Source organism: Convolutriloba macropyga, chromosome 11 (genome assembly GCF_964194025.1).
Source record: "Convolutriloba macropyga chromosome 11, txConMacr16.3, whole genome shotgun sequence".
NCBI lineage: Eukaryota > Metazoa > Xenacoelomorpha > Acoela > Convolutidae > Convolutriloba > Convolutriloba macropyga.
The window spans coordinates 53,963,400-53,977,939 of NC_134478.1; the positions used below are offsets into that span (position 1 = coordinate 53,963,400).

Below are 14,540 nucleotides of genomic sequence, written 5' to 3' on the forward strand. Positions count from 1 at the left end.
TTCCAATTTTCGCCATTTTTTTGTCATATTTCTCAACAAAAAAATGATTCTCACCCACAAAACTGTAACCAATTGTTTTCAAAAATTTTCTCAAGTAGAAGGGGTTTCTTCAATACCCATTTGAGCCAGTAAAACAAAATAATCGTCAAAAAACGCAAAAATTAGCCCGAAAATCAGCAAAATACATTGAAAACCTCCGAATTATCATAAAATTCATATGAATTTCCAGAAACCTTCAAACCACTACCGAAACCTGCCTAAAATTAAAACAAAATCATAACCAAACCTCTTAAACAAAATAGAAGAAAAAAACTGCTTTAAAATGCCGCACGTGAACAAAAATTTCGCTCGCTTAGAGAAAATTTTTTACACATCAATTTCTCGCTCTCTCAAAAACAGCGGTATGAACAAAAACCACTCGCTCCGCTCATCACTTTTATTCGGCACCAAAATCACTCCAATTTTTTTCGTAAGTTTCATTTCCCGCTTCAAAAATCACTCCAATAAAATTGATTGAAAAAAAGGACTTCTCCAATACTCCTCTTCGAGTCGTAAAAAGACAGCGCCCCAATACAATTCAAATTCTTTGAATTGTAAAAAACCAAGAGAAGGCCAATAATAGCCCCAGCTATCGCTGTGCGGCTATTATTAAAAAGACCTTTCTTATTAGTGTGATTTTGCCCAGAGGCCCTTTGAACTGGCTTTTGGGTGTGCTCTTGCCAGACCCACTGGTTTCGATATCTCCCCCACCCGATCGCGCACTGTCAGAAGAAAACATAGCCGGAAGAATTCCGGAAACGACTCGAAGTGAAAATCCATTTAAACGCCATCCAACAACTCATCAAACAAAACGTGCCTTCAATTTATTATTATCTTGAAACAAAGTCATGAAAAAAACAAAAACAATAAAATCAAGTCTGTTAAAATATGATAAAAATCTGATCAAATTTTGTTATAAATTGAGATCCCGAAAAAACTATCTCTGCCAAAATAACTTCATCAAAACAACTAGTGCTTAAAAAACCCACTTATGTGAATTTTGAAAAAATACTTTAGGCTAAATTATGAAAGAAAAGCTCTTAAAAACAACTTTCACTGAAAACTGGAAAAAGTTATTAAATTTTTTAATATTTCAAAAAACATATAAATCCAAAGAAAAACTTCCTTCAGCCAAGAGGTTATCCAGATGCTCGCAAAACAATAGGCAAGTCATAATAGGCAAAGAAACTTAGCTAAAAACAGCAAAAAAACGAAAAACTGCAAAAAATTAAGAAAAATAGTTCCAATTTTCGCCATTTTTTTGTCATATTTCTCAACAAAAAAATAATTCTCACCCAAAAAACTGTAACCAATTGTTTTCAAAAATTTTCTCAAGTAGAAGGGGTTTCTTCAATACCCATTTGAGCCAGTAAAACAAAATAATCGTCAAAAAACGCAAAAATTAGCCCGAAAATCAGCAAAATACATTGAAAACCTCCGAATTATCATAAAATTCATATGAATTTCCAGAAACCTTCAAACCACTACCCAAACCTGCCTAAAATTAAAACAAAATCATAACCAAACCTCTTAACCAAAATAAAAGAAAAAAACTGCTTTAAAATGCCGCACGTGAACAAAAATTTCGCTCGCTTAGAGAAAATTTTTTTACACATCAATTTCTCGCTCTCTCAAAAACAGCGGTATAAACAAAAACCACTCGCTCCGCTCTTCACTTTTATTCAGCACCAAAATCACTCCAATTTTTTTCGTAAGTTTCATTTCCCGCTTCAAAAATCACTCCAATAAAATTGATTGAAAAAAAGGACTTCTCCAATACTCCTCTTCGAGTCGTAAAAAGACAGCGCCCCAATACAACTCAAATTCTTTGAATTGTAAAAAACCAAGAGAGGGCCAATAATAGCCCCAGCTATCGCTGTGCGGCTATTATTAAAAAGACCTTTCTTATTAGTGTGATTTTGCCCAGAGGCCCGTTTGAACTGGCTTTTGGGTGTGCTCTTGCCAGACCCACTGATTTCGATATCTCCCCCACCCGATCGCGCACTGTCAGAAGAAAACATAGCCGGAAGAATTCCGGAAACGACTCGAAGTGAAAATCCATTTAAACGCCATCCAACAACTCATCAAACAAAACGTGCCTTCAATTTATTATTATCTTGAAACAAAGTCATGAAAAAAACAAAAACAATAAAATCAAGTCTGTTAAAATATGATAAAAATCTGATCAAATTTTGTTATAAATTGAGATCCCGAAAAAACTATCTCTGCCAAAATAACTTCATCAAAACAACTAGTACTTAAAAAACCCACTTATGTGAATTTTGAAAAAATACTTTAGGCTAAATTATGAAAGAAAAGCTCTTAAAAACAACTTTCACTGAAAACTGGAAAAAGTTACTAAATTTTTTAACATTTCAAAAAACATATAAATCCAAAGAAAAATTTCCTTCAGCCAATAGGGTATCCAGATGCTCGCAAAACAATAGGCAAGTCATAATAGGCAAAGAAACTTAGCTAAAAACAGAAAAAAAAACGAAAAACTGCAAAAAATTAAGAAAAATAGTTCCAATTTTCGCCATTTTTTTGTCATATTTCTCAACAAAAAAATGATTCTCACCCAAAAAACTGTAACCAATTGTTTTCAAAAATTTTCTCAAGTAGAAGGGGTTTCTTCAATACCCATTTGAGCCAGTAAAACAAAATAATCGTCAAAAAACGCAAAAATTAGCCCGAAAATCAGCAAAATACATTGAAAACCTCCGAATTATCATAAAATTCATATGAATTTCCAGAAACCTTCAAACCACTACCGAAACCTGCCTAAAATTAAAACAAAATCATAACCAAACCTCTTAACCAAAATAAAAGAAAAAAACTGCTTTAAAATGCCGCACGTGAACAAAAATTTCGCTCGCTTAGAGAAAATTTTTTTACACATCAATTTCTCGCTCTCTCAAAAACAGCGGTATGAACAAAAACCACTCGCTCCGCTCTTCACTTTTATTCAGCACCAAAATCACTCGAATTTTTTTCATAAGTTTCATTTCGCGCTTCAAAAATCACTCCAATAAAATTGATTAAAAAAAAAGGACTTCTCCAATACTCCTCTTCGAGTCGTAAAAAGACAGCGCCCCAATACAATTCAAATTCTTTGAATTGTAAAAAATCAAGAGAAGGCCAATAATAGCCCCAGCTATCGCTGTGCGGCTATTAATAAAAAGACCTTTCTTATTAGCGTGATTTTGCCCAGAGGCCCGTTTGAACTGGCTTTTGGGTGTGCTCTTGCCAGACCCACTGATTTCGATGTCTCCCCCACCCGATCGCGCACTGTCCAGAACAGAGTTGGCAGTATTATCAGTTGGAACAGCCATCAACTTGTCTAACTTCCAATCACGCGTCTGCAGGGGACTAGGCTTGATACCTGTGAACATTATTTGCATTGTGAGTTGTAGACGTAGTAGGCTTATTGTGAGTGATAGGGAGGGGAGAGAGCAATTAACAAAACTAGGTATACCGATAAACGCATTACGATGCAGAGGTATACCCCAAAAATTCCGCCTTTGTAAAATTGGCTCGAAAATTAGATACATACAATGAACGAAATTAGGAGACATCCTTTGTATCTTACTTTTCGCAGAAGGGGTTCCGCCAATTTTGCGAAATAAAAGAAAATTCGGTGCGAAAAGTAGGTAACAAACTTTGTAGCACGTTTCCGCTCAATTTAGGTATCTATTATTCGCGCGCATTTTGAGCATGCAATAAGCACTTTAATAAAGATTTAATTAAAGCTTTCAAAGCTTTAAAGTACTTTAAATACATGCAACCACAAAAACTGATTATTTTCCGAAAAATCCCTCGCACATCAAAGGCTTTGTATATCAACGTGGGACTGGCCGAGTTTAATAAGTAGTAATAAATAGTACTAATAAGTAGAAATAAGTAGTAATAAAGTACTATAAGTAGTAAAAGTAGTAATAAAGTACTACTAGTAGTAATAAGTTAGGCTGAATTAAATAAGTAGTAAATAAGTTAGGCTTAATTGCGGATTATATGCGAAATCGAGCTACATTGCGTTCAAAAAATCAATACATAAATGGAGCAGATGCGTGATACAAGCCGTGCAAAAAATAGGTTATAAAGTTTGTACTTATATTTCGTGGCTAGCATTAGGACACTTTTGCGAACACAGGTTGTTAATTTCCCTTCCACTTTGCCGGTTTCTGCTAAAGTAGCTATTTTCCGCAATATTGTTCCACTTTCAATGTATTAACATAGTAAAAACGAACACGAGATACACGCATCGGGCATATCTGCCCGTGACGATTTGGGTATACCTCTGCATCGTAATGCGCTTCTGAATGTTATGTGCATATTTTCATTTCACTTTTACCTTAAGCGCCACAAGCAAGTCATCATCACGTTATAGATCATTACACTTTGAACACGAAAAGTTCGAGTGCTTTAAGCTTGCAGGTACACAAATATCTTCTATAATCAGAAATTATCCAGAACTATCTAGCGATATTCAGAGACGTTTGATCAATGTAGCACCCTCCTCCTACAAATTTACTACAAAGACATCGTTTAGGTTTTCACTAAGGCAGATAAAGACGACTAATATCGACGAATTGCTCACGAACGACAAACGGAGCCTGATTCTATTGTAGCCTGCTTCAGTCATGCGCAACAAGGATTTGACAGTACCTTGACTTAGCGGGTTGCAATAAGTTACCAATGAGTATAGATGATGTTATTAGAGCTTATTGTCGACCAGCAAAATTTCAATTGAAATGAAAATATTTTGGAAATACTTTTTATTTCATTTTCAGAAGGAATTTTACCTCAACGGAGTTTGGCTGCCTCAAGTAGTGAATGAGCGCAATTTAGATTACGCAAAAGCCATGGTCGTGAGAATGACTCGAAAAGACACGCAGTTACGATAACGGCTTCAAACTTCGTTCGTGAGCATTTAATAAACCAGAACGAGATGTGAAAAGGTAACCTGATATCCACTGGAAGCATATGTTGGCGACATACTCCTTAAAATGGACATCGAACAGGATCTTGGACATTGGGAAACACTCGACGTAAGATGCGAACAGGGTCTGTGCAAGTACATTCGGATATACCTAAGCACAAGCATAACTTCTCTCAATTCAACCTCGAATAACAATTTAATTTTTCGATTCAGAATTTCGAATTAAAAATCGTCTCTTAACCAACACTCTTAACAAATTTTACAATACTCCACATGCTTAAGCTGAGATATGCGATTATTACAAATCTCCTTTTTAGTCTGCTCTTCAGGTCAAACAATATATATAGCAATTCAAGTTTTTCAAATTATGATAAAGATGTAACACTTTAAACAGCTGCCTCGGAAGTTAGTTTTTCTACGACAATTTTTTTTCAAAATGTGGTTCAATGTTTTTACCCCGTACTTCACAGAGAACCATTCAACATTTTTCTTGATTAAAACTCAATGAGCAATTTATTGTCCATTTATGGTGTAGTGTACCCTTTTGAGGTCAAACATTTCATTGCAGAAATGCTCACTATGAAGCTTATTTATTGAGTTCTGTACAAACTCTAAAAGCTCATACAAAGGAAGCTCGTAAACTGATTAAAAACATTTGAGAAACAAATCGTCGCAACTTCGTTCTTATTCAAAATAAATTCATGAATTTTGTAGACGTAAAACCGCAACAACTGTAAGCGGGAATGCCGTACTGGATGTGATTGGTTCAACATTAGTGACATAGACAGCAGATTGCCGGAAAATAGCCGCCATTGAAGCACGTCGGGATTGAAACAGAAAAAGAGGGAGATAGAAATTGACAGAATTTTTTCCTAAGTTTCAAAAAAGATCCTAATTCGGCGTGCAGTTGATTGTGGTCTTCTGTCAATAGAAAATACGCCAACCAATTGATATCTTCTTTCATGCATTTGGTTTGACTTTTAAATGAACAGCTTTCTTAATGCTGATAACCAGCGTGTTTTGTTGAGTTATACGCACCCATTCAATGTACGCTAAAGAAATGATTTATAGGGCTGACTAATATGTAAAAGCTCTCGAAACATTTTTTGGTTTTAGTCTTTCTAGAAACATCTCTCAACTGACATAACTTAACTGAAGGTTCGGAAATCTTATCAGACATGTTCATTTTAAAATCATTTATTTTAACTCAAGGAGGCCCGCGTAATAACAAAAAACAATTTTATTCTTCTTAAAATATCTTCAACTATTTTTTAATAATTTAAAAATAGCCGCAAAAACCGTAAAAAACACAGACCAAAAAAATTAAGATTCTGTATAACTTATTGCTGTTTCTATTAGCTGCTCTTAAATAACCTTCAATTAGAGTGACAAGCACTCAATTGCCCTATTCTCTTTGAATTAAAGCACAGAAAAGTCAATTTCAGAGTGAGGAAGTCATTTTTAAGAGTGAGGTAAGTCACGTGTGACCAAAAATTTAATCACGCGAATGAACAAAAAAACTAGTTCCACTAAGAGCAAAAAATGACGTCACGCACGCAATTCAGTTGAAATTGAATGAACGAATGAAAAAAAAGCAATTTGAAGTGGTTGTGACGTCATATGGTCTTAACAAACATCTTGACGAAATAAATAAAAAAAAACAAGAGAAGGCCAATAATAGCCTCAGCTATCGCTTCGCGGCTATTAAAAAACGTATTATTCTGTTCAAACAAGTGGTCCTGAAAACAAAATTTTGTTAAAGAGAAGAAGAAACAGTTGCTACAAAAGCCCAGAAAAAAACGTACATTTAAAAATTTGTCCTTCATGTCAGGATGAATGCTGAAGAACATTGTGACGAAACAATCTGCAATCCTGTTGAACAGTTTATCCTTGCATTCCTGGATCTCTGTCTCTCCCAATCCAGAGGCAGATCTCGAATTTCCATTACCACCACCACCTTCCGTCTCCCCTTTTGGCTGTTTGCCACTATCGTCATTGTTAGATGCGTAAGCACCACCATTTTCACGCTGTTTGTTGTGCTTTCCCTGAAACTTACTTTCCCGGCTGGCTTGTTTTATCCCTTTTCTATAGACAAAAAGTTAAAAGGGCCAGACGAAAAATCGGTCAGGCAAAAAATTGCATTAACCACAGGACCAATATAATTGCTAAAAAAACTTCGTTGCAGAGCAATTAATCAGTTTATGAAGTCATTTAAGAATTTATTCAAGCTGACTGAAATGCAATCTCGAGACAATGTTATCTGCTAAGAAAATTGGAATACAATTTCCGTTCCAACAAATCGACTAGCGTCGGATAAATTGCTCTCAATCGATAGGCATGGGCAATTTAATTCAGAGGGGTTGCAGCTTAAAAACCCCCACAGTTCGAAAAACGGGAAAAACGGACCTCCAGGATGTCATTCTCACATCTTCACAACTTAGCTACAATGTTGGCTGCAATAATGGTACCACGTGAAAGTTTCAGACGCAAAAAAACAGTCCATTGTCACCAAAAAAGAGCAATTCTGCTCGTAAAAAGATCAGTCTGAAATGTGGGGAATAATAAGAAAAAGGGCAGCTGAGAACAGGCTGCTGTAGGCCTAATGCTGCTCCGCTGCGATAACGCAGGAACCACAATTATTACAATGACTTTAATTCTTTCGCTCACAATCGCTTCAATAGTAGCAAGAAATTATCTTTCAGAATGAGAACAACTTAGATCGCAGAAAAGAATAAGAACTGAAGCGTGACGAAGTAACTCAAGAAGTCTGAGAGTTTTCTAAAACAAAAGCGCGATAACTTCGCTCGAGAGCAATTAATAAATGCAATAGGATGTACCGTTTGCATTTCGAACATTCTTTCAGGACACGCGTTGTAAAATGTGTTTTTCTTTTGTAGCAAAAATTCTAACTTTATCTATAGTTTGGCGCCACAGCTAAGAGCTTTCTACTATCAGCATTGCGCTTACTCCTTTCATCAACTTAACCGATACTGCTTAACCAAAAGATTTAAGGCTACTGAAGCACCTACGAGTTAAAGTTCTGTTGTTTGCAAGCAATGATATTCGTTCCATATCCTTTCGAGTGATTTCTGAAAGCCACCGAATAAATAAAAGACTAAGTGTATCAACTCAGACCCTTTTTTAAAAAGTTTGGTAATTATTTTTCCTATTTGAATTCACTAGCTGTGAGAGCAACATCACCCTTTCTCTCAGCAACTTAAATAAAGTTCTGTTGCAGTGACTGTGACGTTAAAAGCTTCTTGTGGACTCGCTTACAATTGGGTAACTAGAAATTCCCTGTTGCCCATCGCTAGCACGTAACAATCTTTTTAGCTCAATCACACAGGTTAAATTTAAGGCCGAGCATGCCGAGATGATTTTGTCTCAATCAATCATGTCGCGATGACATCAGGCACTCAAACAGATAACTTTATCAAAAAAGCCATATACGGGGAGTCATTTGACGCTGAAATAATTGCTGCGTTCTCTGGATTCAATGAAATGAGAGCTTGCGGAAAAACTCACATTTTTCTAAATAATTCCCAGTGGTACGGAGTTCTTCACTTAGCTAAACCGTACACTCAGCGCTTAAAAAACTCAAAGAGAGTTGCTCAGATTTAATGCCGTCGGGCTTCACCAGTTTATCCTGTTTCTAAGACGAAAAGTTCAATTTCTCAAGCGATAATGAAAAAACATTCTAGAAGATAACGGTAAGCATAAATAATGCATAAAAGGACAGCGTTTACAATAATTGCTTCAAACTTCGTTCAAGAGCAATTTAAATAGAAATACTTTATTTGTTCACAACATAGTAGCCAACTTTTCTATTTGAAAAAACCTGCATATTTCAGCGCGTGCTAATATTAGTTAACATGTACCTCAAACTTGTCCAGAAATATCCACCAGAAGGTATCTTGCATGATGGCCACAGATGCCTCGGACAGAAAGATTCTCTTCCAGAACTTCATAAAGCCAGCCTAAAAAACATCGTTAGCCTTAATAATTCTGGGTATTTTATTCGCTACATGATAGTTAGTATTCGAACGATAGTTTCCGTCCCCCCCCCCATACGCACATGACATATTTTTATATGATTTACTATGTAATGACACGTGCTCTGTATGTGGGGGTGCATAGTGGGGGGGGGGGGGGGGGCACAAACGGAAAAGAGAAAAGATTCAATTTTTCCTAATAGGATCTCTATATCCGAGGCTCAAATCAAGAAATTTGGTAGCTTCCAATAATTTCAATCAATCCTGATATTTTGAAAATGAAAATAGGCACATTTTTATTGAGACAAAATACAAGAGAAAGATATTAACTCAAGAAGAGGAGAATTAAAAAGACCGCTCACGTTGAAACTCTGTCTCTGGGTGACAGCATTCATTAGAACCGGTGCCTCGTACTGTCCAGGAAACTCAAGCATCTCTTGAGCGTAGAAACCAGGAAAATGGATTGCCTAAAACACGAAAAGCCATCAAAAGGTTTCTAATGACCTTAACATCACGCCTGAGCTTAATAATGGATGACAACCAAATCACAGAGAAGAATAACGCGCCTTTTGTAAAAAAAAATTTCTGCTTTTATAAGCATAATGAGATCAAGCCAGCATAATTCTACTGATTGAATCAAAAATCAAATCGGATAGTACAATATAGAAACAGTAGAAATATGGAGCAGGAAGTAAGCAAACATTCTCATTATTTCAATAAGATTTAGAAAACTGACTTAGAAACAGAAGTATTAATTCATCCTTTGTATCAATACAAAAACTGATAGTAAGCAAGAATAAAATAAATTGATGCTCGGAACGTCCTCACAACGCCTGACCTATTTACTTATTAAAAAATCAACAAACAGAATCTCAGAATCTGACGGTTTTCATCAATTGCACCCAAAGATTTTACGAAACCACTTCTGCGGAACGTGTTTAGACGACGTGTGAATGCAATTTATTCACATCAGATCAAATATCAATTAAAACACTCACGTGCATATTTTAAAATGCCAGAAGTTATAATGCCAGAAGTTGCTACTTAGCCAGAAGTTGACTTTCGTCATTTTGAAACGTGCGCGTTTCCTGTTTTAAGCATGGTTAAGTGACTCGGTAGAAGTCACTCCGAAATTCTGACTTAATATCTCGAATGACTTCGCGGTTCTCGATAAACGCCAGAAGTTCTCAGTGACTTCAAGCACAGTCACTTAACCATTACTTCAAAATGAGGTATTTAACGAATTGTGTACTCACATCGACGCTTTTTGATGTGCGATCACCTCCCCCGCCAGCCAACTTCCGTTTCTGAAGATATGGTCATAAACGACAGTTAAAAAGATTAATAACATGCATTACAACCTACTAATGTCACTTGCCTGCTTCTTCTCCAACTCTTGTCTGAAAATTTGCAGACCATCACCGTATCTCTCCATGTCTTCAACTAAAATTTAAAACAGTTGACGCAACATTATTAATACCCCAAACTCATGCGCAGTGAAAAAAGGGGGTCTACCACAGTTTTAGGCGCCCTCGGCAAATATTTGGTTATTCACCTTTTTTGGGGACGTGAAAGTGTCCCTCTTTGAACTTGGATGGCCTGACAGTGTCTGTGACTGTCATTGATGAGAACTCGACCAATTGGGTCTCCAGGGACAACAATCTCTCTTCTAGCTCATCCAGAACCTATATAATGATTCCTTGCAAAGATGTACCCGCGAAGTAAAGACAAACTACCTATTCCAGGCAAGTACGCTATCATCTTAGAAAAAGATGAAAGAACAAAAATCGACTAACATCGGAAAAATTGCTCTCTAACGACAGGCGGGTCAATTTAATTTAGAGAGGCTGTGCCTGGATAATTTTTTGTGCCTGCAAAAAGAAAACGATCACGGAAGGGTCCTAGAACAAAACGCTAATACAAAAATTTTGCCACACTTTTACGATATTTGCTTCAAAGTTCGTTCGATGACAGTTAAAAAATTTATTTTAATAAGTCTGTTGTTTTCCTCCAAGTATCGTGCTGTGGTTTGTCGTGACTTTAACGATAGATTTGTACTGCAATCGATACTTTCATTGCATGTTTTGCAAAAAAATGTTTTGTGTGCATGCATTAACTGTCTTCTAAAGTGATTTTTCGCTGACGGAGCCGTCAAGTCCATAAACGATCGTATAACAACTAGTTTTATCAACTAAGAAGAAGATTACCGATATATTGCTGATCGTTAAAAATAGCTTCAAGTGTTGTGTCATAGTTAACAATTCAGCTTGTTTACTCAAAAAGCGTTCTAAATGAAAAAATAATCTTAGAATTACCTCAAAATCAAGCAACATTAATCCCATTCTTTGGGAAAATTCTTACTGTAGTGATCGTAGATATGATTACAGTTATACGGAGATGTTGCAATATATTTTTTGAATTTCAGATAGTTTTGTGTGTTTTGTGGTTTCTATTTGCTTTTAAGACTTAACTCAGAAAATTAGAAAAATTCAGGACAATCTTGAAGCTACAACATCCTTGAACACGCTGACATTGTTCTAATAAACAAAAACATTGTGTACTGAAAAATTACAGAATATTATTTGACAAAATCATTACATAGAAAATTTGACAAAATCAAAATTGATAGATGTCGGCCCATTCTACTTAAGTCGGGCGTTTCCTTGGTTGTCAAAAAATTCTTTTCAATTACGTATACAGTACAATGAATAATAAATTGAGCTCATATTAAATTGATGTAAACCACTACAATTCAACCATTACCCAACCGCTATTTTTTAAAGACTAAAACCACTCAAATTTCTTTGAAAAAATATTTATATTGACTCCGGCAAAGCTTCCAATTAAGTTTTTCAATAAATTTTGATTTAAAACGCCTTGTTTCAATTTGACACACAGTTTCTTTATGTTAAATTTTATTTGAGCCAGAGGAGTCAGATTGCTACTATTAACGGTGTTTTATCTATTTCTTTTCCTTTAGAAAGTGACATGAGACCCCATGAGACAGTACTTGGGCCTCTGCTTTCCTTCTTTTCCCCATTTGCCAACTCCATAAATGGTTTTAAAATACAGTATCGCAGATGAAACCAAAAAATTTCCTCATTTAATGCCAGGAAGACAATTTGTTGTGCTTGTGGTCACTAAGATTATTTATTTAACACCAGAACACGCGAGCTGGCGATAAAGAGCTCAACATTAGCAGCAACGAATTAATCAATGTTACTGGCACTTCAGACTAAAGAGGGAACGAAACAAATAAATCAAAATGATCATTTCAATGTCATAAGTCAAGCATGACCATGATTATTATTGGAATGTCTAGTAGTTTTGAACGTTTGCGTGCATTGGAAGTCGATGACCTTCTTCTACAGCGTATCCCATAAAGCTGATACAACAGAAGGCTCAACAAGAGCGAGAAATTAAACGAAGTGTGAGAGGCAGAGGATCGTTTGACAATTATGTACGTTTTTGACCTCATGATTTGTTGGAGGCAAAAATCCTTAGCCGAATTGGCTAACAAACTTTTCATTAGTCCAAGCACTGGTTGGCGAAAATTAAAGAAGCTCTATCTGGGAACTCCAAGCTCAACAACATTGAATCTGCCCCCCCCCCCCCCCTACCCTCAAGTTATGACATCAAAACAAGACCCGAACTGAACTAGACGGACACATGGTAGATTTTGCAATTACAATATTGACAGCCCAAAGACGAATTCGACGGGCAGGATTCAGATATTGTACAGCCCAGCAAATTTTTTAACGGTCTTTCAAAAAAAACAAATCAGATTTTCCCCGACTTATTTACATTGTGCTTGGAGTCGAGTTTTTTCCGATGAAAAGATTGACATGTCTGACATCAATCCGAAGGAAAATTTTTTGACCAGGTTTAAGAGCAAATTGGAATCTAACCCCTCATCCCTCAAGGACACATAACGAGGTCTCTTTCAATATACAAAATATTTGGCCATCTCTGTAGAAGGTTAAGCGCCAGTCTTGTCTTTGAGCATGCCCAATAGGCTTCAAAAAACAAAACCGGCAGATTGCCGGCAAATAGCTGCGCTGGACGCTTGTGGCCTTCCATAGAATTGAAACTACTAAAAACATAAAAGACAGATTGCCCACCATTCCTTTAATGGACCAGACTTTGTGGGTTAGATTTGGACTGTCATTTTTATGAGACACATACGCTCTGTAGGGAAAAACCCTACTAAAGCTTTTTCAAAATCAATATTTGAAATCAAAAACTCACGACTCTACTACTCAAGAATTAAGGCTGCGCACTATTGATCTTTAACTAGTAAATGCTCGTAAAATTTGAAGTTCATTTATTGAGTTCAGAAGTTGATTTTCCGAGTGAGGTAATTCACACAATTGACCTAAAAGCGGACCAAATGACGTCACGAACACAAATTTTAACTGCAACACAGTAGAAGTCACTGTAATTGAAAAAATCAATGGTCGCAAGAATCATCGATGATGAAGACAACCAATTAAAAAACATAGCCGGAAGAATTCCGGAAACGGTTCGAAGTAAAAAAAAAGTGACTCACTCACTTCACTTAAGAACAATCTAAGTAATTATACAAAGCACTTGAAAAAACAACAGAAAAATATCACGAGAACACTAACCGACAGAAACAGATACACACGTATAAAAATTAATTTTAGATGAGACTTAAAAACGGTTGTTCAAAAACCTGTAATACCGAAGCAATGGCAGCCAATAGTCGGCGCAAATTTTGTCTGTTATATCAGTCACTCATCCAAAGCTCTTAATTCAGCACTGATTCAGAAAAAAGACAGCGACAAGCGCAAGATCAGAAGAAATGGGTATAAACCATAATCAGCATACAAAAATCGGCAAACGGTTGCTCCAATTTAGCCAATTTTCTCCGACAAAAACATTTAATACAAATAATCAAACAGATTCGAATACATTCGAAACTGCCTAAACAATCTATATCAGCCACGTAAGTTCGCAAATGCTACAAAAATGAAGAATACGAAAATTACCAGAAAAGCTTAAAACAAGGCGAAATGGTTAAAATGGCTGAAAATTGAATCTATAAGAGTAAAATTTGCTTCAGATGTTCAAAAAAACTTCCTAACTCACTACAACTTGTTTAGATATTTATAGGAAAGACTATTGATTGAAAACAATGGAGTCAGCTAAAAAGAGACTGCTTTGAAAAGGACGCACATGAAAACATAAATTCGCTCGCTTTGCGAAAATTTTTTACACCTTTTTTTCGCGTTCCTTCAAAAAATGACATTTACAAAAAACCTCTCCCTCTTCTCTCTGCTCTTCGGTTCATTCAGCTGTTCGACCTTAACATTTATTTTTCACATGCAGTGTTGACTTTTAACATCCTAATTTAAAAAACTCCAAAAATCTCTATAAAATACTAAAATTCTAAGGAACAGATTTTCAATAAATTTCAAACATTAAACGTCAAAAAACCAGTGGGTTCTTTTATACGCGAATTATAACCACTTGCTGTGCACAGAAATATTTTAACCACTAATTAAAACCGGAAACAGATAAACAATGAAAAATTGAGCAAGAATAGT

General features: G+C 35.9%; 1 protein-coding gene across 2 annotated transcripts in view; it reads right to left on the minus strand.

Moving 5' to 3' along the window:
• The window catches only part of LOC142350001 (uncharacterized), a 64,720-nt gene extending 54,044 nt beyond the window's left edge, over nucleotides 1-10,676 (minus strand). Inside the window, exons 1-8 of one of the 2 annotated variants that reach the window (XM_075401887.1) lie at nucleotides 10,526-10,676; nucleotides 10,349-10,413; nucleotides 10,227-10,277; nucleotides 9,333-9,437; nucleotides 8,857-8,955; nucleotides 6,784-7,029; nucleotides 5,003-5,129; nucleotides 3,224-3,421 (exon numbers count right to left, since the gene is read on the minus strand). In XM_075401887.1, coding sequence (XP_075258002.1) covers nucleotides 3,224-3,421; nucleotides 5,003-5,129; nucleotides 6,784-7,029; nucleotides 8,857-8,955; nucleotides 9,333-9,437; nucleotides 10,227-10,277; nucleotides 10,349-10,413; nucleotides 10,526-10,592 — 958 coding nt within the window. In that variant the 5' untranslated portion in view covers nucleotides 10,593-10,676. The remainder of the gene's footprint in view (nucleotides 1-3,223; nucleotides 3,422-5,002; nucleotides 5,130-6,783; nucleotides 7,030-8,856; nucleotides 8,956-9,332; nucleotides 9,438-10,226; nucleotides 10,278-10,348; nucleotides 10,414-10,525) is intronic. The other variant, XM_075401888.1, reaches the window with a different exon arrangement.
• Nucleotides 10,677-14,540: the final 3,864 nt, after the last annotated feature.